The sequence below is a fragment of the Alligator mississippiensis genome, chromosome 1 (assembly GCF_030867095.1).
Source record: "Alligator mississippiensis isolate rAllMis1 chromosome 1, rAllMis1, whole genome shotgun sequence".
Lineage (NCBI taxonomy): Eukaryota > Metazoa > Chordata > Crocodylia > Alligatoridae > Alligator > Alligator mississippiensis.
This window is the reverse complement of record NC_081824.1, coordinates 240,668,541-240,693,654: the sequence shown is the minus strand read 5'-3', so window position 1 is coordinate 240,693,654 and position 25,114 is coordinate 240,668,541. Positions and strand designations below refer to the sequence as shown.

The window sequence follows — 25,114 nt, the reverse complement described above, 5'->3', positions numbered from 1 at the left end:
GTTGTTCTAGAGTGAGTCTTTGTGCCATAGCCTACATCAGGTCTCAGATCTAGGGACCCTGACCCCTCCCCAGCCATAGGCTGGTCACGTTATACCAATCTGCTGGCTGGTGCAGACCTGGCCGGGCTCCTCCCATCCCCAGAAGCATGTGGGAAGCCAGCTTCAGCTGCATGCTGCTTTTCCTGGCCGGTGCTGACCTGGCTAGGTCCGTCCCATCCAGAGCAGCATGCGGCTGAAGTCAGGTTCTCATGAGCTGCTGGGGACAGGAGGAGCCTGGCCAGGTCTGCACTGGCCAGCAGAAGTGGCAGCAGAGCCGTGTGCCGCTCGGGACTGACTGGTGCAGGCAGGGGAAAAATGCAGCTGAGCTCCTGCCACTCTGGCTGGGCTCGTCCTGTCCCGTCCCATCCCGAGCGGCACACGGCTCCACCGCCACTTCTGCTGGTTGGTGCAGACCTGGCCGGGCTCTTCCTGTCCCCAGCAACTTGTGGGAAGCCGACTTCAGCTGCATCCCACTTTTCCTGGCCGTTGCTGACTTGGCTGGGTCTGTCCCATCCGGAGCAGCATGCAGCTGAAGCTGGCTTCCCACGTGCTGCTGGGGATGGGAGGAGGCCGTCCGGGTCTGCACCGGCCAGCAGAAGGGGCGGTGGAGCCATGTGCCACTTGGGTCGGAACGAGCCCGGCTGGAGCGGCAGGGGCTCAGCTGCATTTTCCCCCTACCTGCACCGGTCAGTCTCGAGCGGCACATGCTTTGCTGCTGCTTCTGCTAGCCGGTGCCGACTTGGTCGGGCTCCTCGGGTCCCCAACAGCACGTGGGAATCTGGCTTCAGCTGAATGCTGCTCTGGATGGGACAAACCCACCTGGGTCGGCATCAGCCAGCAGAGGCGGTGGCAGAGCTGTGTGCTGCTTGGGACTGACCGGCACAGGTAGGGGGAAAGTGCAGCTGAGCCCTTGCTGCTCTGGCTGGGCTCATCCTGTCCCAAGTGGCACATAGCTAGTCCTCTTCCCACACGCACTGCATCAGCAACGTCAAGCTGACATGGTGGGTGTGGGAACCTATTTTAGGGGCCCTGTGGGCCAGATAGAATGCTCCAGTGGGCTGTATCCGGCCTCCGGGCCGCATTTTGCCCACCCCTGCCTTAGAGCAAAGTGGCACGGTAGCCTTTGATCATGCATCAACGGTGGGCCTGGTAGCTTCAAGAGTTCAACTTCACCATTGAACTCATCAAGGTAAACCAGAATGTGATAGTAGATGCCCTGTCTGGGAGTGGTAGGCTGTGGTCTTGAGGTGTTTCACTCCACAGCACTCCCACAGGCACTTCATCACCTCAGCCAGGAAGTTCCCACCCCTGTCAGTCAGGATCTTAGAGGGGAAACCCAGCTGAAAGAAGATCTTGGTCAGGGCTTCAGCAACTATGGGTGCCTTGGTGGAGGTCAAGGCAATTGCCTCCAGGTACCGAGTTGTGAAATCCACTAGAGTCAGGATGTATTTCTTCCCTCTATGAGTCTTATGCCTCAGAGGGCCCACAATGTCTATACCTACTCTTTGGAAGGGTTGATCAATGATAGGGTGGGGCTGTAGGGGAGCCTTTCTCTTGTCCCCACTTTTGGCCCTCTGCTGGCACATCTCACAAGATCTGCAGTAGTCTGTCACATTCTGGGCAATTCTGGGCCAATAAAAGTTTGCCTGCAGCTGCCGGCATGTCCATTCCCTGCCCATGTGACCAGCACAAGGTAAATCATGAGCCATGAAAAGCAATTGTTGTCTGAACTTAAGAGGTATTATGAGCTGGCAACAGGGCTCCCAGGTCTTGGCATGGTTCTTTGGTACCCACAACCTATAGAGGAGTCCCTTATCCCAGACCACCAATTCCCTCTTATCTGGGGTGAATGCTGTCTCTGGATCCTGAGCCATCTGCCAGAGTTCCTTCGAGCTGGGGTCCTGTAGAACCTCCTGCTTGAACTCCTCGTGCCCAGCTAAGCAATCAGTGGGGAGTTCTGGTACTCCTGTAAGAAATACACCTTCACCCTTAGGGATGTCCTCTAACATCTCCCCAAGAGTCTCAGTTTCCTCTGCCACAGACTGACCGGACTCCTCCCTGGGGCTGTCACTTATCCTAACCTGAAGGTCACCAGTTTCCTCATTGGCTGGTAGATGGCTGCAGCCAGGGGGAGTCTCTCCAATTGGGTGACCTGGGCCTGGGAGGTTTCCACTCCTCCTGCCTTAGCCTTTTTGCTCTGTTGATGAGTCACCACTTTAACACGGTAGGGCTCCATGAAGTGGCCTCCCTCCCTTTGCCGGTATTCAAGCTCCAGAACATCCCGCCCCATCAAGATGGGGACAGGAGCCTCTTCCAGCACTCGTAGTTATATGCGCATCCTGTAGCCTCTCCACTCAATGGGGAGATGGGTAACTCGAATGACTGGGGCCCCACCCCTTGTATGGTAAGGTTCCTCCCCTGGACTATATCTGCAGGTGAAACCAGGTTGGCATTGATTAATGACACACCAACCCCTGTGTCCAGTTCCCCAACTGGGGTTCTCCCTTTTACCGTTATCTCAGTCCGGTGGTTGGCCAGCACCTCTTCTGGGTTTGTAATCCTATAGCATCAGGTACACCCCTCAGAGTGGCTTAGGTATCCCTCCTGACTGCTTACAGCTGTTGCACAGCTGATTGGCTTGGGTTTGTTGCTTAGCTTTGGGCAGTTGGGCCAGATGTAGCCTGCATCCCTGCAGTTATAGCAACCCCTCTTTTCTGAATTGGATGGCTTGACCGAATCTGGGGCTGCCTTGCACTCAGCAGGAGGTGGCCCCCTTTCCCCTTTTGGGCCTGGCCCTCCCTTCCCCCCTTTCTGGAACCCTTTCTGTTCCATCCCAAAGTAGGGAGGCTTTTGGTTTAGCCTGTCTATTTAGCAACAGCTGGTCTGCAATTTTCGTAGCTTCCCAGATTGTTTTAGGGCCCCTATCCTTGACAAGTTTTAATCTCCCTCAGGCATTTTCAATAGAATTGGTCTGTCACCATAAGCATGTCCACCTCCTCCACAGTAGAAGCTTCAGCTCCCTTCTTCCATTTCTGGTATGAGTCCCAGAGCAGGGCCCCAAATTCGTGCATGGTCTTTCCCGGCCAGGGGTTAGAAGTAGGGCTTGGAAGTAATCTGGACCTAGTTTAAACCTTACATGCACCTAAAGGTGTCATAGTTATCTGCTGATTCAAAGGGCAGGATGTTCAGGACAACAGACATGTCACCCTCAACCAGAGCAGCCATATGTTTCATGAACTCTTCCTTTTCCAACTTCCATTGGTATGCTTGGTTTTCGACGTTGCTTAGGAACACTTCTGGATCATCCCCGTCTTTGTAGTGAGAGAGGACGGGGGTGTTCAGTTTGGGGAGTGCAGCTGGTGCTGGCTGAGGTGAATCAATCCGGCTTCTGGTTTCATGCTGCTTTTGAAGTAGTTCAAGTGCATGCTCATGCCTGAGCCTTGCCTCTTCGGCCTCTGTTTTGTGCTGGGCCTCCCACTCTTAACGCTGGTTCTGGGCCTCTATAGCCTCATGCTCGCGCTATGCTGCCCTCTCCACCAGCTGCATCTTATGCAACTCTAGCTCGAGCTTATGCACCTCATGCCTGCACTGGACTTCCCTCTCATCATGCTGGCACTGGGCTTCTTGAGCTTCCAGCTCCATCCTGTATCTCTGGAGGTCTGATCCATGGGTCAGAGATGGGGATCATTCCTCAGGCATTTTTAGCTTAGGGGGGCTCACTCCTGGTGGCTTGTCGAAAAGAGTGGTTCCATCATCTCCACCCCCACGTGGAACCAGGGTAGGCACTTCCCTAGTTTGCTCATAGTCCAGCATGACTTCAATCAGGTCCTGTTTCTTTTGCCCATTTTTTCTTTGGATGCCTATCCCCTTCAGCTTTTGCACCAATTTGTCCACAGTCAGATGGCCATACTTGTCGGCCATCCTAGCTATCTACACTGTCCAGTTGACCCAATGCCAAATTAGAGATTGTTTGCTTAAGGGTTTTCAGTGACTCTATTCCCTTCTCCAAATTATGCCTTCAATACAGCAGGTTGTCGGATCCCACCCTGCCACCATGTGTGGTGGGCCAGTAGGGGATGCTCCTGTGCTGAGCCACCCACCTCTCTGTGCCCGACCACCTTCCAGGCTCCGAGTGCCTCCCTCAGGGTGCCTCACGTGTAGCCGACCCCCTCCTTGGAGCACACCCGCTAGCCTGGGGGTAACGCTGCCACCAACCAGAGTCTGGGCTGATCCTGGACCTGCACCCTCTGGGAAATACAGGCATGGGAGTCCTTGAAGGTACTTGACCCACTGCAAGATCTTGGGGTGCTTCCCTCAGTCTGAAGCACAAATAGTGGTCTCCCTTAGTCAACTGAACGAAGGAGATTCCAAGGCATAATTTAGACCCTCTCCCAATAAGTCTTCCGTGCTAGGTACAAAGGAGAACTTTATTGTTTACAAGGAGTAGGTTTCGAATAGGGTACAAGGGTAGAGCAATATCAGAGAAATCCCTTAGAGCAAAGTGGCATGGTAGCCTTTGATCATGCATCTGAGTCACTGCAAGCTATATATCTAGTAAGCTCTCAGGTAGCTTACTCATGAGTATCATCCAGAGGGAGGTGGAGATCCCCTCTGGAGGCAAGCAGTTCATTGATCATGAGTTTCAAGAGACAGAATAAGTTTCAGATGGTCCAGCTTCTCTCTGAGTTTTCATCATGGCTACTGCCTCTCTTCCTGGGCAGTCCTTAACTTACATAGATCTTATGACCTCATTTACCCGATCCAATGAAGGCCAGCAACTGTTGGCTGTCAGCCAACCAGTTTGAAATGGATCACTGGCTGTTGGGTAGACTGGAAGGTCTTTAGTCCCCTTCCAGTCAGGTTGCCATTGCTTAGAACAATAGGGAGCTTTAGCCCCGAACCCAGGTATGTGATGCCAGTCACATAGTCAGAGGGAGCACATTTCCCCCCTCCCTCAGGAATGTATCCAGCTCAGGTTACAACTCAGGGTTACCTGGAGCCCATGGGATGTCTGCCCTCTGCAGTGACCAAATTGTCACATAGCAAAGTTTGGGGAGGGACAGAGATGGTATTCTGCCACAGCACGCACACATATAAAGACCTGGTTCCTGCTGATAAGAACTTACAGTTGCAGGTACTGTTCTTAGAATTAGCTTTGTTGTTATAATGAGATGAAAAGTGCTGTAAAAACACCAGGTTTTACATTTTATTATTATTGCTATTTTAGGATTAAGGCCCAATGCTTTAGCTGGCTAACCTAACCCTAGAACAACTGTAATGGCAGATTCAGAGATACTGCAATGATGGGGCCAAAGGACCAGACAGATGCTGCCAGACAAGCAATAATGTTGTGCTAAAACCATCAAAATCTGTTGTAAGAGAAATACTTTTACTGTCCTCAACTTAGTTTTATGGCTTCACAGCTCCATCTAATGAAAAATAAATAGTTTGGATATTAGCAAACAGAAGAAACAATGAAAAATGTGAAAGGAAAAAAGGATTGTTAGTTTTAAAATGTTTTTTTTCCTAGTTTTCCCTATTTTTGAGGGTCCCACATTTAACTGTGGTAACTCAGGGTATGCACAAATGTATATTTTACCTGCTTTAAAAGGGGAAGTGGAGCTGCTGCACCCACCCATTTCAAAATCCTACATCCACTCATTTTATGTAACCTTCTAGTGCTAGAAGGTCCCAAAGATAAAAAGATTATAAAGTAGGGGTGTGCAAAGTGGGTCCTATTCGATTTGATTTGGCCCAAATCAGGGACAGTGATTCGATTTGTTGATTCAGATCAATGTCCCTGATTCGATTCAGCCGAATCCAAATCTGAAGATTTGATGCTGATTCAGAGAATCAGCAATTAGGACATAGCTTTAAAAGTTGTTTCTACATACCTTAAGGTAAGAGGTGTGGCTCGTGATCGCTGCAATGGTGGGGAGCATGTAGCATCCCACAGGAGTGCGGGGGGGAGCGGGGCCCTCCATGTGCTCGGCAGCAAACCCAGAAATGGACTGGTTCCATTCCAGGTCTGGGACCCAGTACTTCTGGTCCCATTCGAGGTCTGCCGGGGAGCATGCTAGGGGAGCTCCCTGCACACCCCCAGTTCAGCGATTGGCTGCAGGGGAACCCCAGTTGCCACCTCCCCGACCCAGGAGGCACCAGTTGCTGAGCAGAAAGGGTGTGCGCGCGGGGGGGGCAGTGTGCTCCCTGACAGATCTGGAAGTGGACTGGAAGTGCTACTGGTCCACTTCTGGGTCTGCTGCTGAGTGCGCTGGGGAGTCTCCCATGCTTCTGTGGGACGCTCCATGTGCTCCAGCATTGCAGCACTCACGAGCCCCTGCTACCTAGAGCTATGTAGAAAAAAACATTTAAAGCTGTCTGTATGTCCAAATTGCTGAATCTTTCTGAATCTCTTCAAGTCAATTTGAAGGGTTCCGATTCGATTCGGAGAGATTAAAGGGTCCTCTGATTTGATTTGGATTCGGAGATTCAGCTACCAAATTCTTCATCAGTGACTTGGACGAGGGAGTCAAATGTACTCTGTCCAAGTTTGCAGATGACACAAAGCTATGGGGAGAAGTGGACACACCGGAGGGCAGGGAACAGCTGCAGGCAGACCTGGATAGGTTGGACAAGTGGGCAGAAAACAACAGGATGCAGTTCAACAAGGAGAAATGCAAAGTGCTGCACCTAGGGAGGAAAAATGTCCAGCACACCTACAGCCTAGGGAATGACCTGCTGGATGGCAGAGGTGGAAAGGGTTCTTGGAGTCCTAGTGGACTCCAAGATGAACATGAGCCGGCAGTGTGATGAAGCCATCAAAAAAGCCAATGGCACTTTATCGTGCATCAGCAGATGCATGACGAATAGGTCCAAGGAGGTGATACTTCCCCTATATCGGGCGCTGGTCAGACTGCAGTTGGAGTACTGCGTGCAATTCTGGGCGCCACACTTCAAGAAGGATGCGGATAACCTGGAGAGGGTCCAGAGAAGGGCAACTCGTATGGTCAAGGGCCTGCAGACCAAGCCCTACGAGGAGAGACTAGAGAAACTGGACCTTTTCAGCCTCCGCAAGAGAAGGTTGAGAGGCGACCTTGTGGCTGCCTTTAAGTTCATCACGGGGGCACAGAAGGGAATTGGTGAGTATTTATTCACCAAGGCGCCCCCGGGGGTTACAAGAAATAATGGCCACAAGCTAGCAGAGAGCAGATTTAGACTAGACATTAGGAAGAACTTCTTCACAGTTAGAGTGGGCAAGGTCTGGAACGGGCTCCCAAGGGAGGTGGTGCTCTCCCCTACCCTGGGGGTCTTCAAGAGGAGGTTAGATGAGTATCTAGCTGGGGTCATCTAGACCCAGCACTCTTTCCTGCTTATGCAGGGGGTCGGACTCGATGATCTATTGAAGTCCCTTCTGACCCTAACATCTATGAATCTATGAATCTATGAAATCGGGCTGAATCTCCGTCAAATCAAATCAGGGACTAAAGCTTTGCACAGCCCTATGATAAAGCATAGACAAAATACTGACAAGTCACATGTGATTCTTTTGTTATATATGACTTCTTGACAAAATAACAGATGTTGGGATTTTGTTGACTGCTCATAAATTATCACACATGCTGCTCAAAATCCCCACCTCTCAAAACTTTGCTTTGACCCCAGCTTACCATCTAGTTTATAACCTGTAGCTTCTGACTTCTGATTTCTGTTGTCCCTCACAAAAGAATCCTTCTAAACTAAACCAGGCACATCTACATGAGAGGTCTCACTGTGCAGCAGAGCTAATTAGTGTCCAGTAAGCATCCACATCTACACATGCAAATGCTTATGTAATTGGCTCTAATCACAAGTAAATTTGCTACCTATAAATGCAAGTAGCGAATTTACTTGAGATTACTTACTGTGCAGTAGTGCAGGTGTAAACGCCTGACTGGGAGCAAATGTGCTCCTGGTCAACTGAGCAGCAGGGGTCAGGAGATTGCTCCCTGTCCCTGGGAGCTGCCTGATGCTGGGGTGGACTCTGCCACTGGAACCCAGGCAGGAACAACGTCCCCTTGCCCCAGCACAAGGCAGCTCCCAGCTCCTGTTCTGCGATCGTGGGGCCGGCACTGGGAGATCCTTATCTCCCCAGCCCAAGTCCTGCAGTCACAAGGCTGGTGCTGGGAGATAAGGATCTTCTAGCACAAGCCCCATGGTCATGGGATCTGGGCTGGGAGATTCTTCTCTCTCAGCCTGAGCCCAGTGTTGGCCGCATGACCACAGAACTGTTGCTGGGAGATAAGGAGACCACAGGACTAGGGCTGGGAGATAAGGATTTCCCAGTGCTGGCCCTGAACCATGAAGTGGAGTCTGGGAGCTCCCTGCTGCTGGGGCAGGGGGACATTGTCCCCACATGGGCTCCAGTGGCAGAGCCCACCCTGGCAGTAGACAGCTCCCGGGGCAGGGAGCAATGTCCCAGCCCCTGCCAGGAGACAGCTGTCTCTTGGTCCCTGGGTTAGCACCCAGGGGGAGCCTAGAGCTCCCTGTGGCTGCTGCAGGGGGCCATTGCAAGGACACAGGGAGTGGGAGCAGTCTGATGCTAGGAGCAGCAAATCTGCTCCCACATTCCTGCATGTGTAGACATGTGCCTGGGAAAGTTTACTCTCAAATAATTTATTCAAGAGTAAGCTACTCCCAGATTATTTGCATGTGTAGATGTGCCCATTGCTTCCAATTATTCTGCATCTTTCTTAAAACCTTAAATCTACCCCTGTAATTCCAATAAGTAAACTGAGTTATTTCAAATGTATAGCATTGTGACTAAAGGCAACATTTAACTCTTAGTCAGCAGGACAAAGTTAACATTGAACATAAGTAGATATACATACATATTACCATATTTTCCAAAACCTAAGAAGACCCTGAATTTAGACAACTTCCCAACAATAAGATTCTATACATGGAAAATGTATAAATTTATTATAATTTTCCATGTATAGTATCTAATTATTAGAGGATTGTTTTAAATTTGTCCCCTGCACTGCTGCAGGCGGTGGGAGGACAGGCAATGAGGCGGGCAATAGCGGGGCAGGTGGTGGTGGGGCAAATGGTAGGGGAAGCAATAAGGGGGCAAAAGCAATGGATGGAGCAATGGGGGACAGGCATTAGGGGGCAAGTAGTGTGGAGGTGGTAGGGGAGATATGCAGTTTGTCTTCTGCCACCTGCCCCCCCCCGCCTTTTTCCTCCATCCCCCTTTGCTCTCTGTTAGGGTGACCACATTTGGATCTTGGGGAACACTGGATATGCAGCTGAATAAAAGCTTTAATCTGTGTCTCAGCAAAAGCTGCTGGTCACAAGGCAGGATGATATATTAAAAGTAACTTTGCAAATGCTTAGGCAAGCATTGTCTTAATGATGGAGTAGTGTTGTAAAGATATATAGTTCACTGTGTAAGAAGAACAAGATACAGCCCACTAGCTATCGTCAGGACATAAAGCAGAAGTAAGACCTTGGAGATAAAGAAGGAGTCAGCAAGAAACCAGAAAGAACCAGCAAATGACCAGAGTAAGCCAGGATCAAAGTCTTGAGCATGCACTCTTAGCAGAGAGGCATGTAAATGAATGAAATGCATAGGCAATTCCATGCTACCAAAGTAAACAGTAAACAGAGGCGGAGCTTAAGAGAGGAGGAGATATGGGTGGAACCAAAGGAGGGGCGAAGGTGGAGTAAATGTTAATGAGCATGAACCAAGATGTATAAAATGTGAAAAAAAACAATGTTCAGTGGAGGTCCCCTGGTTCACAGGCTGTGTGTCTGTGAGGGACCTGGCCCAAAGCTGTCTCCATTATGAATAAAGCTGTTGCGAGCAGTGTGTGCTGGTGTTTGCTCCCTGTTTGCTCTGGCTCATGAGTAACAGGATCCATGAACAACTGGATCGTCATCTCCCTAGTCATTGGGCAGTGCATAGAGCTAGGGTCTAACATTCTCCATACTCTTTCTGGCCCCTGCAGCCTCAGTTCTTCCCCTTCCCAAAAGTATCTAATCCCTGCCTACCCCTCCACCACAACTCATCTTTACTACCATGCCAGCAAGGTCCTTCTCCACTGCAGCCTTGGGCACTAAGAACACCTCCAGCCTGGCCCCATAGCAGTGGTGTGGAGCCAACACTACTGCTACAGGGCTGGGCTGGGACCATGTTCTATGCTCCAGGCTACAGCGAGGACAGAGCCTGCTAACATCAGAGCAAAGGTAAGGGGGAATGCCATGGCAGGGGGAAGAAACAGTGGGACAGGATGTAGACTGGCTGCAGTGGGGGCCCATGGTTCCAAGGAAGGAGCAATGAGGGGTGCAGAGGCAGTGTGAGGCAGGCGGCAGCTGCAGCTCTGGCCCTGACTCAGGGCTGGGGTTGGAGTTGGAACTGCAGCAGCTGTCTGTCCCCTGCCACCTCGTACACAATTCTGAGATGAGGGGCTTCCCACCCCCCACATGTTAAATGGGTGGGGGGAAACATCATCTTCTAGTTGAGTAAATACAGTACTTTAAAATGTAAGCAAACATAATTTACCATCAGACATTTTCACATGCCTTCATATGGTGAAAATTGGTTCTCATTGAAAATTTTCAGGATATTACTCTAAACAAGTTCGGGTTTTAGCACTGAGTGTTTGGAAATAGTTTACTATGTCAAAAATAGAAACACACCTACTTTTGGTTTTCTTGGGAGAACCAGTTTTTCTGACAGCAGAGGCAGACGATTTAGCTTCAGAAGGTCTTTCTGCTGTTACTTCAGCGAATGTTAAGGCTTTTAGTTCCTTAGTCATTTTTTCTTGCTGGTATTTGGCTTCTTCCTTCATCACCCAGTCTTCAATTGAACTGGCAATTAGCTCCAGGTAGTTTCTGGAAATAACCATGTTTGTTCTATTAACAATCAAAAATACTGTATCATTAATATGGTGTCAGATAAAAAAAAAGATTCTTTATGTTTTACCTTTTATTTGACTTCTTAACTGCTTATCTGAGTACTCTCCCATAATCTCAGGGTGAAGTTTACCAGGTTTTTTAAAATGGAAATTGTTATTTTTCCCTTACTAATCTTTTCCTAATGCATTTATATTTCAGATTCTGTCTTTTTTCTGTAAAGTGCATGAGAACCCCTCCTTCAGAGAGGATCAATTTTCAAAGAAAATCAAGCTAGCTGTAAACCCAACTTTAGCACTATTTCAGTTAGTGCTGAAGTCAGAGTGGTTTTGTTCTATTTGTACTATTCCTGCCTTGTTCATGCATAACAACTAGAGTATAATGGCTGCTGGCCTTTTGAAACAGCTCCAAATGTATTTGTGTCCATACTCTTTTACTTCCTTCGCAGGGTTGATAGAGTGGCTGATGAATTGGTCTGTAATTGTAGGAGCAAAGGGAAATGCAGTTAAAAAATTATTTAATGAAGTAGAAAAACAAGACCATTCAAGAGGTAAGAGGGTTGGGTTGTTATTACCTGTAGATTGCAGAGGGAACAGCAGAGATAGTAGGTAGACTGTTGTGAGTCATAAAGTCTTTGTTCAGGACATGCTTTTTAGTGTCCAGGAAGGTTAGGAATGTTTGTTCCCAGGCCTCTCTTGAAGGTGTTTTGTAGGCTTCCCTTGAGTTTAAGGATTGTGAGGCCAGAAAGGGAATGGTTTTCATGTGAGAACCATCATCATCCTGTGAGAACCATTTACTGGTGATTGTCTCTCTCCATTCCTTCTCTCTCTTGCATACTGTTTCACAACCCTCCTTCATTCCTAAAAGTCAATGGTTCCCAAACTCTGATAGATTGTGCACCACCAATTTAAAATGATACAACCTTAAGTACCACCAGCAAATTTTTGTCATATAAAGTAATTATAATAGATCTATTAACATGTACCACTGACAGGTTGTCTGTGTACTACTGGTGGTACCTGTACCACAGACTGACAGATTGGGAACTGTTGCTATAGGTGACTGTTTTCATTTATGTGGAGTTAAACACATGACATTGTTAACTTAGACTACATCTGCTTCTTCCCCAGATCTAACGAAGGGCACTATGGGTGCAGACAGAAGTTACATTTGTCATGTATTCAGCCCTCTGAATGTGCTGTACAGTAGGGGTGGTCAACCAGGGGTACGTATGCATACCCCCAGGGGTACTTGGGAGGGCCCTAGGGGGTACGCATAGGTGGGCAGGGACAGAGTGCTGCCACCTAGCTCCCCATGCCTCTGCCTCCCAGGAGCAGGGCCAGGGGCGGTCAGGATAGTGGCAGCCCTGTGTGGGCTGAGCAGGCAGCGCCTGGCTGACTGGACATGGGGGGAAGGGGAAGCTCACATGCAGCACTGGCTACTGCCACTCTGCATCCAGCCATGTACCACCTCCCTCCCTCCCCCCCCATGTCTGGCCACTGGGGGTACACTTACTAAAACAGGTTGAAAACCCCTGCTCGCCAACTATGCCCTAACACACATGCACAGCTGCAGAGTGCTTTAGAAGTGGCTGATTGTGTGACAAATAAACCATCATTAAATGAAGGAACAGATGAAGGTGCTCCACTTTGGAACACCTTAGGGAACTTCTGTTCCCAAGGGTTAATTTGTGGCAAAATCAGGCCTGGCCTGGCCCTGGCCTGCACCCAGGTGTGTCAGCAGACAGGGAGGGGGAAGGGGGAGCAAGCTGCTGGCTGGGATTTGCCTGGCCTGAGCTGGGTGTGGTGAGTGGAGTGGGGTGGAGTGGAGCCCCACTGCCTCATACTCCCTGTCCCCCTCCCCCACCCCAGTCCCCTCTTTTCTAGCTCGGGCCAGGCAAACTCCAACTGAAAGCTCACTCCCCCTGGGAGGTGGGGCAGGGTGGGACTGGGGAAGAGGGATAATTCCTTGGCTGCAGGCAGACTCCTTGGGCTCCTCCAGGCAGGTTCAATTTCCCCCCCCACCCCAACTCAACAGGCAAACATCTGTTGGGTTGCGTGTGTGTGGGGAGGCATTCTAATTCATGGCACTTTATGTAAAGCACTATGAGTTAGAGGGGAACCTGCACATCTGCCAGTGTCCTTTGTGCCCCAAACTTATCCAACATCTCTCCCAACTATACAGCTGGGCCAATAAAAGATATCATAAACAACCCTTTACTTTTCATGCATTTCCTGGACCATCATAGTTATAACAGCAGTCAGAGCAATAATATATCTATGTATAAATGAGACTGAATCTCACACCATAGACGCTGTATCTGAAGATTGTCAAGTGTGAGTCCTGGACTTGCTTGAGCACATCTATGACATGATTTTTTAGGTGCTGTTAGTGCTAACTCTAAGGAGTGTTGGTATCAAAGTTAGCACATGCATGGTGCTGCCCCACGGGAGTGGCGATGATGCAGTGAACAGGCAGGGCAGCCCCATGCAGGCTGTGAGCGGCTGCAGCACGGGGCACTGGCCATGGGGGAGGGGGCGGGGGGTGCGTTATTCCCCCATGCTGAGCACTAGCTCATTCCCTGCAGGCGAGCGTGGGGTCAGGGCTGCACACTGCTCCCCGCCTGTAGTTCAGGGCTAGGGCAGGGGCACTGGGAGTGAACGAGTATGTGGGAGCCAGCGTCAGCCAGGCGGGAGTGTAGGGCCCACATCGGTATCCCAGGGCCAGTGCCGGCGGGGCCCAGAGCGGGGCAGTTGGAGCGCAGAGCCCTGGCCAGCAGGGGCTATATGGAGCTGGGCCAACTCCCTCCTCCCCCTGCTGCTGCAGCCCAGCCTGGCTCCACAGACCCCTGCCAGCCTGCACCCTGCACTCCTATTGTCCCACTCTGGGCCCCACCAGTGCCGGCCCTGGGACATTGGCGCAGGCCCCACGCTCCCGCTCACTTCCACTCCCCCCTGCCGCTTTCCCCACTTTCCTGACTGGCCACTCTGCACTACATGGCTCCCATACTCACATCCATACCCACACACACACATCCATACAAACCCCCATATGCAATCACTTCTGCATGTACACCACAATTGCCCACAAATCAGGACAAAAATATATTTTCAAATTAAATTAAAATATATTATTATGGGTGATTGATTTTTAGTATGTAATTTGTTTTTTTTCCCCCTAAGGTGGCAAACCTTCTTCTCAAAAAAAGTACATTGAGGGGCAAGGGGAGGGACTTCCAGTGGCAAAAGCAGAGGTTAGGGATGGGACTTCCAGTTCCAAGATGGTGAACAGGGGTGGGGCACCTGTCAAGGAACGGGGCTACCCATGTGGCCCTTGACAGCTTGCCAAGTGTCCCTCCACCCAAAATAATTGCCTGCCCTTGCTCTGGAGTGACATAGGAGCTTCACCCACTCCAGGGACAGCAGTTTCAGGGGAGCAGGGAGCCAGGAAAGAGCCCTGTCAGAGAGGGCCAGGGGTAAAACTGAGGGGCCAGGAGGGAGACAGGAGGTCTGCTGGAGGGCTGGCAAGCAGGGGCAGACTTGGCAGCTTCTAGTCATGCATCTGCTCACTAGCTCTCCTGTGGCAAGTCCAAGAAGTGCAGGTTAGAGAGGGTATTAACCATTAAAGTGGAACTCTTAATGTGCTTGGATAACAATCTAACTTGAATGCCACCTAACTTTTACACATGCTAATTATAACATGTAACTACATCCCCTCTATGTGGCATTCATCAGACTGCAGTTGAAACACTGTGTCCAGTTTTGGGCGCCGTACTTCAAGAAGGATGTTGATAGACTCGAGAGGTCCAGAACAGGGCCACTCGTATGGTTAGAAGCTTACAGGACAAGCCCTATGAGGAGAGACTGAGGGATCTGGACCTCTTTAGCCTCTGCAAGAGAAGGCTGAGAGGTGATCTTGTGGCCACCTACAAATTCATTAGGGGGACACAGCAAGGGATTGGAGATGCTCTGTTCAGCAGGACACCTCTTGGGGTAACAAGGAACAATGGTCACAAACTGACAGAGAGCAGATTTACGCTAGATATCAGGAAAAAATTCTTCATGGTGAGGTTGGCCAAAAATTGGAATGGGCTTCCAAGGGAGGTGGTGCTCTCTCCTACCTTGGGGGTCTTTAAGAGAAGGCTGGATAGGTATTTGGCTGGGGTCATCTGACCCCAGCACTTTTTCCTGCCTAGGCAGAGGGTAGGACTCAATGATCTGTTGAGGTCCCTTCTGACCCTGGAATCTAGGAATCTATGAATCCCTTAAGAGCAAGGTGGCAAAAGATGTAAAACACTGAGACAGGCATTTAGTGTATCTGTTCAATAACACAGAGATGCCATCACTCTGACAACTTTAAGATCATGCCTGTAAGCTCCATTCTGTATCTCCCAGCACCCCAAGCATTACTGAAGAGGACAGGACAGCTGTGCATGCCTAACATTGATATGTCCATTACTATGTTGCTTTTCTGTGGCCCTTTAAAAAAAAAATTGCTATCAGGATTTCCTGGTAGCAAATTTTGCCCCTGTGCTGCCAATTTGCAGAGCAGGGCACATTTTAATGTGCCCGGTGTGTAGTTTGTGGCACCAGACAGAGGTTTGCTATGCTACAAACCGCATGTGCCTGCATATCTGGATCCAGCCGATAAGTTCAGAATTGCTCCATGTAATTAACAGTCTCTGACTGGTGTTAAGGTAGCCATTTCTTCTTTTATCATAAATCATCCAAGATTGTGGAATAGATGCAGAAGTATATTGACTGACTGTTGAACCTAACTGAAAGATTTCCCTTTTCTACCATTTTCTAAATACAGGAGCATTTTTATAACTGTTGATGTTGGGGACTACCATTACCACTGCAAATATTCTCCATGCAATAGGTCAAAAGATCAACCCTGTTCTAATAATCCTGTACTTGGCTGGGATGATATAGTTGGGGATGGTCCTGCTTTGAGCAGGGGCTTGGACCAGATGTTCTCCTGAAGTGCCTTCCAACCCTAATTTACTATGATTCTAATAGTGATTGCATAAATTACAAATCAGAGGAATCTTCAGTATGCCAGATGACTGTCTATGTGAAAACAGGAGAAGTCAGTCTTTTCCTTCGCAATTTTTGGCATTTACATGGATATTCTTAAAACCGTTGGAGGTAAAAGAATGAGAAATTTAATTTGTCTTTGTGAGAAGACTAAGGGCTAGTAATTTTCCTTTTTATTTTGGGCATATATTTATGTCAGGATAAGGATTGATGCTATCACAATCAGTCTCTGGTGTTATCTTTCTTGCCTGCCCCGTCTTTGATCTTCTTTAAAGTTGAGAGCTGGTTATGCTGGCTGATAGGTCCAGGCCTGTGCCTCAGATGATTTTCTTTGCGGGGCTCTGCTTCCCCTTACACCCCACCCTTACCACATCCTAGATGTTATTCTAGTTCTTCTTTTGAGTCATAAACCTTGTAACAAGTATGGCAGTCCTTCCTATGCCACCATGATCCTAGTCAGGCACTTCTAATCAATTCATTAGAAGTCCATCAGTGACTCAATTCTATTCAGTCTGCCGCTCATTCAGGGTTCATCCCCTTCTATCAACAGTCTCACAGGTGAAAAGTCTCACTGCATGAAATGTCACAGGTAAACCAACTTAAATCAATTCCCTTAATTCATTAACCAGCTCTGAAAGAACCTCAACTGAAGTTCATTCATTCATTCCAGGTTCACCCCCCCTCTATCAATTCATTAACAGTCCCAAAACAGAAATCAACTTAAGTCCAAATATTCATTCAGGGTTCATCTCCCTGTGTCAATTCATTAACTGTTTCAACATAGAAATCAACCTAAGAGATGATTCATGCTTGGCTGGCTCTAGTGCCCTGCTCAAAGAGGCTTGGGCTCCCGTGCCTCATACCACCCATCTCCTGAGGTACCTATTTCAGCACAGGGTGTCAATCCTTCTCTAGGCAAGCTGCCCCAGCATTTTGTTTGTGGTCCCCATGTACATTGGTGGTCCTCTGACCATTCATGCCTGCTGTTATGCACCCCTTTATCATAGCTTGCTGCAGACCAGTGCAGACAAGAGAGTCCTCTGGCATCCTCTCTCCTGCTGCAGTCTTTCCCAGCTGTCCCTCTCCAGGGCTGGAAGTACTACTTCATAGATTCATAGAGTCAGAAGGGACCTCAGTGGGCCATCTAGTCTGACCCCCTGCCCTGGCAGGCAAGAAAGTGTCACCAACCCTGGGGTCATGTGATCCCAGCCAAGTGCCTGTCCAGTCTCTTCTTGAAGACCCCCAAAGATGGGGAGAGCACCACCTCCCTTGGGAGCCCATTCCAGATTTTGGCAACCCTGACCATAAAGAACTTTTTCCTAATGTCCAGTCTAAACCTTCTCTCTAGTAGCTTATGGCCATTGTTCCTTGTCATTCCAGGGGGTGCCCTGGTGAGCAGGTTGTCACCTACTTCATGTTGCTCTCTGCTTATGAATTTGTACGCTGTCACAAGGTCCCCTCTCAGCCTTCTCTTGGTGAGGCTGAAGAGGTTAAGGTCCCTTAGCCTTTCCTTGTAGGGCCTACCCTGCAGGCCTCTAATCAGGCAAGTGGCTCTTCTTTGGACCCTCTCCAGGTTGTCCACATCCTGCTTGAACTGTGGCATCTAGAACTGGACACAGTACTCCAGCTGCGGCCTGACCAGTGCTGCATAAAGGGGGAGAATCACTTCCCTGGACCTGTTTGTGAAGCACCTACGGATGCATGACAAGGTGCGATTGGCTCTGCCAGCTGCTTCATCACACTGGCAACTCATATTCACCTGGGAGTCAAAAGTGACTCCAAGATCTTTTTCTGCCTTAGTGGAGCTGAGGTCACCCCCCCAGCCTGTAGGTATGATGGCAGTTCTTCCTCCCTAGATTCAGCACTTCACACTTGTCCTTATTGCTCTCTGCCCGCTTCCCCAGCCTGTCTAGGTTGACCTGGATCTGGTTCCTCCTCTCCAGGGTGTTAGCTGCACCCCATAATTTTGTGTCCTCCACGAATTTGGACAGGGTGCTTCCTGCCCCCTCATCCAGATCATTGATGAAGATGTTGAACAGCACTGGCCCCAGGACTTAGCCCTGAGGGACTCCACTGTCCACATCTTTCCAGGTTGACATGAACCCATCCGCTACCACCCTCTGAGTGCGACCCTTGAGCCAATTTGCTACCCAGTCTACTGTGTAATCATCCAAGGCAAATCCCCTCAGTTTATTTATAAGGATGGTATGGGATACCATGTCAAAGGTCTTTTTGAAGTCCAGATAGATAACATCCACCTTGACTCCTGCATCTAAACAATTGGTGGCCTTGTTGTAAAAGGAAACTAGGTTAGTCAGGCAGGACCTGCCTGCTAAAAACCCCTCGGCGTCACATTAGCCAGAGGGCTTCCACAGATGTGCCCCTTGATAATTTTTTCTAGGATTTTCCCAGGGATAGAGGTAAGGCTGACTGGTCTATAGTTCCCTGGGTCCGACCTTCCTCCCCTTCTTAAAGATTGGGATGACGTTAGCCCTCTTCCAATCCTCCAGAACCTGACCCGAGCACCATGAGCACTCATATATCCTTGCTAGTGGATCAGCTATGATCCCCGCTAATTCCTTCATTACCCGTGGGTGGAGTCCCTCCGGTCCTGGTGATATGAAAACATCCAGTCCCTCCAAGTGTCTTTTTACCGTGTCAGCACTGACCGTTGGTCAGCTGATGTTCTCTTTGTTGGTTTCCATGATGTATGCTGAGGGTTCGTCCAGATTCCCATTTAAGAAGACAGAGGCAAAAAACTCACTGAAGTGCTCTGTCTTGTCCCTGCTATCCGTCACTAAGCACCCTGCCCATCCTGTATAGGTCCTAGTGCTACCCCGCACCCTCTTTTTGCTCCCAACGTACCTAAAGGACTTTTTATTGTCCTTAATCCCTGACGCTAGCCTGAGTTCTAGAGCTGCCTTGGCCTTCCTGACTAACTTCCTGCAGGTGCAGGCCAAAGAAGTATACTCCTCTTCACTAGCTACCCCATGCTTCCACTTCCGGTACGCCTCTTTTTTTGCTCTTAAGGTATCTTCAATGCCCCTGGTTAGCCAAAGGGACTTCCTGGCCCCCTTGTCCCCTTTCCTCTGCCATAGGATTGACTCACTCTGAGCCCAAAGAACGTTTTCCTTGAGGAATGTCCACCCATCCCAGACCCTCAATGCATCTAAGTTCTTAGCTCCTAGCACCCTGTTAACCAATCCCCTGCATCTATTAAAGTCATCTTTTTTAAAGTTTAGCACCCGTGCCCTGCTGGGTATAATGCCCGCCCTTTGCTGGATAGTGAATTTAATCATTTGGTGATCGCTGTCCCCTAAGTTGCCTTGAATCTGCAGGTCCCCCACCAGGTCATGCCTTGTGGCCAACACCAAGTCAAGCAAGGCGTTGCCCCTGGTGGGACACTTTACCTCCTGTGTTAGGTGGAGGTCCTGAATACAGGTTAAGAACCTGTGAGAGTGGTTAGATGTAGCTGACTGATCCTCCTAGCATATGTCTGGGTAGTTACGTTCCTCCTTGACTAACATATCTCTAGACCTCATAGCCTCTTCAAGCTGTTTGGAAAATTCCTGGTCTAGCTTGTTCTCCTGGTGCTAAGGCCTGTAGTAGACCCCCACCACCCCCACCCTTTTACCCTGAGCCTCTTGGATCCTAACCCATGGAGTCTCTTCTTCACCACCCTCTGACCCTAATTTGATTAGGGAAGATGTGTACTATTCTTTGGTTCCCCCACTACCAATCCAGAAGGAGCATTTGCTATGAAACCACAGTGCGGTGCTCCTGGCTCCAGCTGGGCTCCTTTTCTCACCTGCCATAAGTACAGGGTGACTGTGATCCCTGGGACTTCCTTCTCGCCCCACACTTCTTCCTTTATACATTCCATCCATCAAGACACCTGTAGGTATTCTTCTCAGATTACCTGAGGAGTTTGGTTGACCCACCAATGGGTCAACTTGATTTATTTCTGATTCTTCTTTCAGATGACAATGGGATAGGAAGTTCACAACCACTTTCATTTTCCCTGGCCTGTATTTGACAGAAAACTGGAATGGTTGCAGAGCTAAAGCCTACCACATTATTCTGACATTGTCTGTTTTAGCAGATGTAAGCAATTTCAATGGGGCATGATCTGTAATCAGTTTAAATTCATGACTCAACAGATAGTACCTAAAATATTCAATTTCCCATTTTAGGGCCAGGCACTCTCTCTCAACTGTTGCATACCTTCTCTCATGCTCACTGAGTTTTCTACTAGCATAAGCCACTGGCTTTTCTGTCCCTTGTACCACTTGCGATAGGACTGCTTCCGCAGCCTCGCCAGATGTATCGGCCTGCGAATGAAAGGCTGCGTGAAGTCAGGAAAGTGCAAAACCAAGTCCTGGCACAAGGCTGCTTTGATCACTTTGACTGCCTCTGCACTTCATATCCCACTTAATGGAGCCATTGCCTCTCCCCCAATGGTATCCATTAAAGGGCTTGTTAATTCAGCAAACTGCAGAATAAACCTGCAGTAATAACTGGCTAATCCCAGGAACGCTCACATCTGTGTCTTATTCTGTGGGGGACAGTAATTTTTTATCTCCACTTTATCCACCAAAGGTTTTATGCGGCCCTGCCCCAATTACAAACCCAAGTACTTGGTCTCCACCTTTCCCAAGGTACATTTTTTTGGGTTAGCCATTAGGCCAGCCTATCTTAAATCTTGTAAGACAACCCTAACAGCTCTCATATGTTGGTCCCATCATTCAGTATAGATGACAATATCATCAATGTAGGCTGCTGCATACCCCTGACGTGGGGCCAGTACCTAATCTATAAGTTGTTGGTAGGTCGCAGTAGCTCTGTTGAGGTAGAAATTCATACAGCCCCCAAGGACTACCAACAGTGGTTTTGGCCTGGTCCTCTGGTCTTAACGGGATCTGCCAATATTCTTTTGCAAGGTCAAGCATTGAGATAAACTTGGCTTGCCTAATTTGCTCTAAAAGCTCACCTACCTGAGGCATAGGGAAAGCATCAAATCATGTAATTGTATTTAATTTCCAAAAATTTATGCACAGGCACAGAGTCCCATCAAGCTTTCGGAATGGTTACAATTGGGCTCCTCCAAGGACTTCATGACTCTGTGATGACCCCATGCACTATGGGCATTTGTACACATACATGCAATGCAGTATTGGGAGCTTTTAAAAGCACCTGGAGCTGCGTTGGATACATTTGTATAAATGGCAAAATATACGTGTCAGCTCTGAGAAAATCACGGCAGTGCACTTTTGAATTAAAGCACACCAATGGTGTTTTAGTTTCAAAGAGCACCGCTGCCATTTTATCAGCATTGATGCACACTTTGCCTTTTATACAAATGTAAGCATCAATTTGTGTGCTCTGCTCTGCTTAATCGAGTCTGCTTCAATGTGCTGGATTTTTGGCGTATTGGAGCAGATTACATGTATGTATGTAAATGCCCTAAAATTTTATCCATCTCCTCTTTGATAGGCTGGTATTAATAATAGGGCATTCTTCTCCACTTTTCTCAGACTTTTTTCCTCTCTGGCATAATGATCTTATGCACAGCACCCCCTTGCTCACCTTAGCACTTCACTAAAGACATATACAGATTCCTGGACTGCCTATCTCAACTGTTCATGCTGCCTACCCATGAGATGTTTCCCTAAAGGTACCCTACCTTCTGGCTCTATACATGTTATGACTTCTCCTACTTCCTGTCTGAATTCCTCCTTTTTGGGCAATGGGGCTGCTAAAAGGCTTTCCAGCTCCTGCCATAATTTCAATAAGTTTACATGGTAAACTTGTTTCTCCTTTCTATGTCCAGGTTGGAATACCTCATAGTCAACTGGGCCAGCCCACCTCACAATTTCAAATGGGCCTTGCCAACAGGTAAAAAATGTACTAGTGGAGCTGGGAAGGAGGACCAGAACCTTCTGGCCAACTTATAACTCCTGCTTCCTAGAGTTCTTATCACATTGATCTTTTTGTCTACTCTTCACCTGTTGTAAATTACCTGTGGCTACCTGCTTGGTGATCTGCAGCCTCTCCCTCAGGGAGCTTGTGGAAGAATACCATCTCTGTCTCTCCCCAAACTCTGCTATCTGACAATTTGGTTACCATGGTCACTGCAGAGGGCAGACACCTCGGGCCCCCATCAGCTTCAGGTAAACCTAAGTTGTAAAGTGACCTGAATACATTCCAGAGGGAGGGGGAAACCTGCTCCCTCTGCCTACGTGACTGGCCTCACATACCTGGGTGGGGGGCTTAAACTCCCAATTGTTCTAAGCAATGCCAACATGACTGGGAGGGGGCTAGAGACCCTGCCAGTATACCTGGCAACCAGTGATGCATTTCAAATTGGTTGGCTGGCAGCCAACAGTTGTGGGCCTTCATTGGATCAGGTAAATGAGGTCACAAGTGCTATATAAGTAAAGGACTGCCCAGGAGGAGGAGCAGCAAGCTTGATGAAAACTCAGAGAAGCTGAACCATCTGAAACGCTCTCTCTCTCTTGAAACTAATGGTCAATGAACTGCTTGCCTCCAGAGGAAATCTCCACCTGCCTCTGGATGATACTTTTGAGTAAGCTACTTAAGATCTAACTAGATAGATAACTTGCAGTAACTCAGATGTGTGATCAAAGGCTACCATGCCACTGTTTGCTCTAAGGTATTTCTCTGATATTGCTCTTCCCTACACCCTATTCCAATCCTACTCCTTGTAACTGAGTTCTCCTTTGTACCTAGTGTAGGAGACTTATTGGGAGAGGTTCTAGATTATGTCTTGGGGTCCCCTTGGTTTGGCTGACTAAGGGAGACCACTACTGGTGCTTCAGACTGAAGGAAGCACCCCAAGTTCTTGCAGCGGGTCAAGTACCCTCAAGGACACACTAGCCCTGTGTTTCCCAGAGTCTGGACTCTGGGTGGTGGTGGCATTACCCCCAGACTTGTGGGTGTGCTCCAGGAAGTAGGTTGGCCGGACGTGAGGCACTCCCAGGGGGGCACTTGGAGCCTGGAAGTTGGCCAGGCACAGTGAGGTGGGTAGCTCAACACAGGAGCACCCTCTACGGGCCCACCACACATGGTGGTAGCGGTGGGATCAGACAACCTGCTACCTTGAAGGCATAATTTGGGGAAGGTTATAGAGTCACTGAAAACCCTTGAGCAAACAATCTCTAATTTTGCATCGGGTCAACTGGACAGTATAGATAGCTAGGATGACTGACAAGTATGACCACCTGACCATGGACCAATTGATGGAGAAGCTGAAGGAGATAGGCATCCAAAGAAAAAGAGGGCAAAAGGGACAGGATCTGACTGAAGTCCTGCTGAACTATGAGCAAACCAGGAAAGTGCCCACCCTGGTTCTGAGTGGGAGTGGAGATGATGGAACCACTCTTCCCAACAAGCTACTGGGAGGGAGACCCCCTGAGCTAGAAATGCCTGACAAATGACTCCCTTCTCCAACCCATGGGTCAGACCTCTAGAGATACAGGCTGGTGCTGGAAGCTCAAGAAGCCCAGTGCAGGCATGAGGTGTATTAGCTCGAACTGGAGTTGCGTAAGATGGAACTGTCAATGAGGGAAGCACAGCACAAGCATGAGGCTAGAGATGCCCAGTGCCAGCATGAAGAGAGGGAGGCCCAGTGCATGGTGGGGTCTGAAGAGGCAAGGCTCAAGCATGAGCATGCACTTGAACTATGTCAAAGGCAGCATGAAACGGGAAGCCGGATTGATTCACCTCAGCTAGCACCAGCTGTGTCCCCCAGACTGAAAACCTCAGTGTTCTCTCACTACAAAGATGGGGATGATTCAGAAGTGTGCCTAAGAAACTTTGAAAACCATGCTTGCAAATGGAAGTTGGAAAAGGAACAGTTCACGAAACATGGCTGCTCTGGTTGAGGGTGACATGTCCGTTGTCCTGAACAGCCTGCCCTTGGAATCAATGGATAATGAGCTCACATAGCAAGAGGTTTCCATCGTGACCTTTTTGTCAGTCTCCCACCCTTCCCATACCAGGTCTAGCAAACTACAAGGAGAATGCTCATATATCACTTCAAAAGGAGCGTAGCACAAAGAGGCCTGGGGAGTCTTCCTAACTGTAAATAGCAATGGAGGCACTAAAAGGTCCCATGTCCAAGGGTCTTCCTGGCAGTGGTGAAGCATATGTTTCAGAGTCCCACTGAAACGCTGAACTAGCGTTTTGGTCTGGGGATAGTAGACTGAGGTCCTCAAGTGCTTGATCTTAAGACAGAGGGAGACGGAGGGACAGAGAGCCAGAGTCATTGACAGAGCCAGAGCCATGAATGAAGTGTGCCCCCAGTGGCTGGGGGTGCACAGCGGAGCCGGTGGTGGTGGGAGTGTGGTGGCGGTGGGAGCACAGAGGCTGTAAGCAGGGAGCTCCTGCCGATGCCACCAGCACTGTCGTCGGTGGGTGGGGGGTGGCGAGTGCCGACCAGGGGTCAGCAACCACCCACAGACGGCGCTACCCACAGAAGCCACCAGTGGTGCTGGCAGAAGGGGGTGGTAGCGAATGGTGACCGCCTGCAGGTGCTGCCAACAGCGTTGATGGTGCCTTTTTGTAGGGTGTGCCAGAGCCAGACCCAGGAGAAGACAGGAGAGGAGAGGAGACTGAGAGAAGAACTAGAGACAGAGATGGATGTGGCTCTTGAAAGGTCCCCAAAACTCATTACAGGGCCCTCCAGCTGAAATAATTGCCCACTCCTACTCTATGTGCTTTTGGCTCATTGCATAACAATGGCTACACTGAATAGGCAGACCACATGGATATTACTGGCAAAACCTCCTGTCCTGGAGATTTTCAAAATTTTATCATCAGTAGAATTCCCACTGGGACAAAGACTCAAACAACTTGGTGATCAAAAAGTAATTGTTTAAGGCAGAAGTTGGCAACCTTTTATTGTGACAGTGTAACATAACCCCCCAGTTTCTTTTTTTTTTCTCTCTTTCTTTCTCTTTTATACACACACACACACACACACACACACACACACACATATATATATCTAGATATGCATTCCCTCCCCTCCCCCAACTATTTCTGACTTTTCTTCTCCCTCTCTATTCCTCATAGATAATTATAAGTAAGCTAAGATATAGGATAAGCTTTAACATTTT

The 25,114-nt window shown here is 48.9% G+C and overlaps 1 protein-coding gene across 8 annotated transcripts in view; it reads right to left on the bottom strand.

Moving 5' to 3' along the window:
• Positions 1-25,114, bottom strand: part of SPAG17 (sperm associated antigen 17) — a 446,381-nt gene that overhangs the window by 207,005 nt on the left and 214,262 nt on the right. For all 8 annotated transcript variants that reach the window (XM_059720343.1, XM_059720341.1, XM_059720342.1 and 5 more), the window contains one exon: positions 10,724-10,914. In XM_059720343.1, the coding sequence (XP_059576326.1) occupies positions 10,724-10,914 (191 nt within the window). The remainder of the gene's footprint in view (positions 1-10,723; positions 10,915-25,114) is intronic.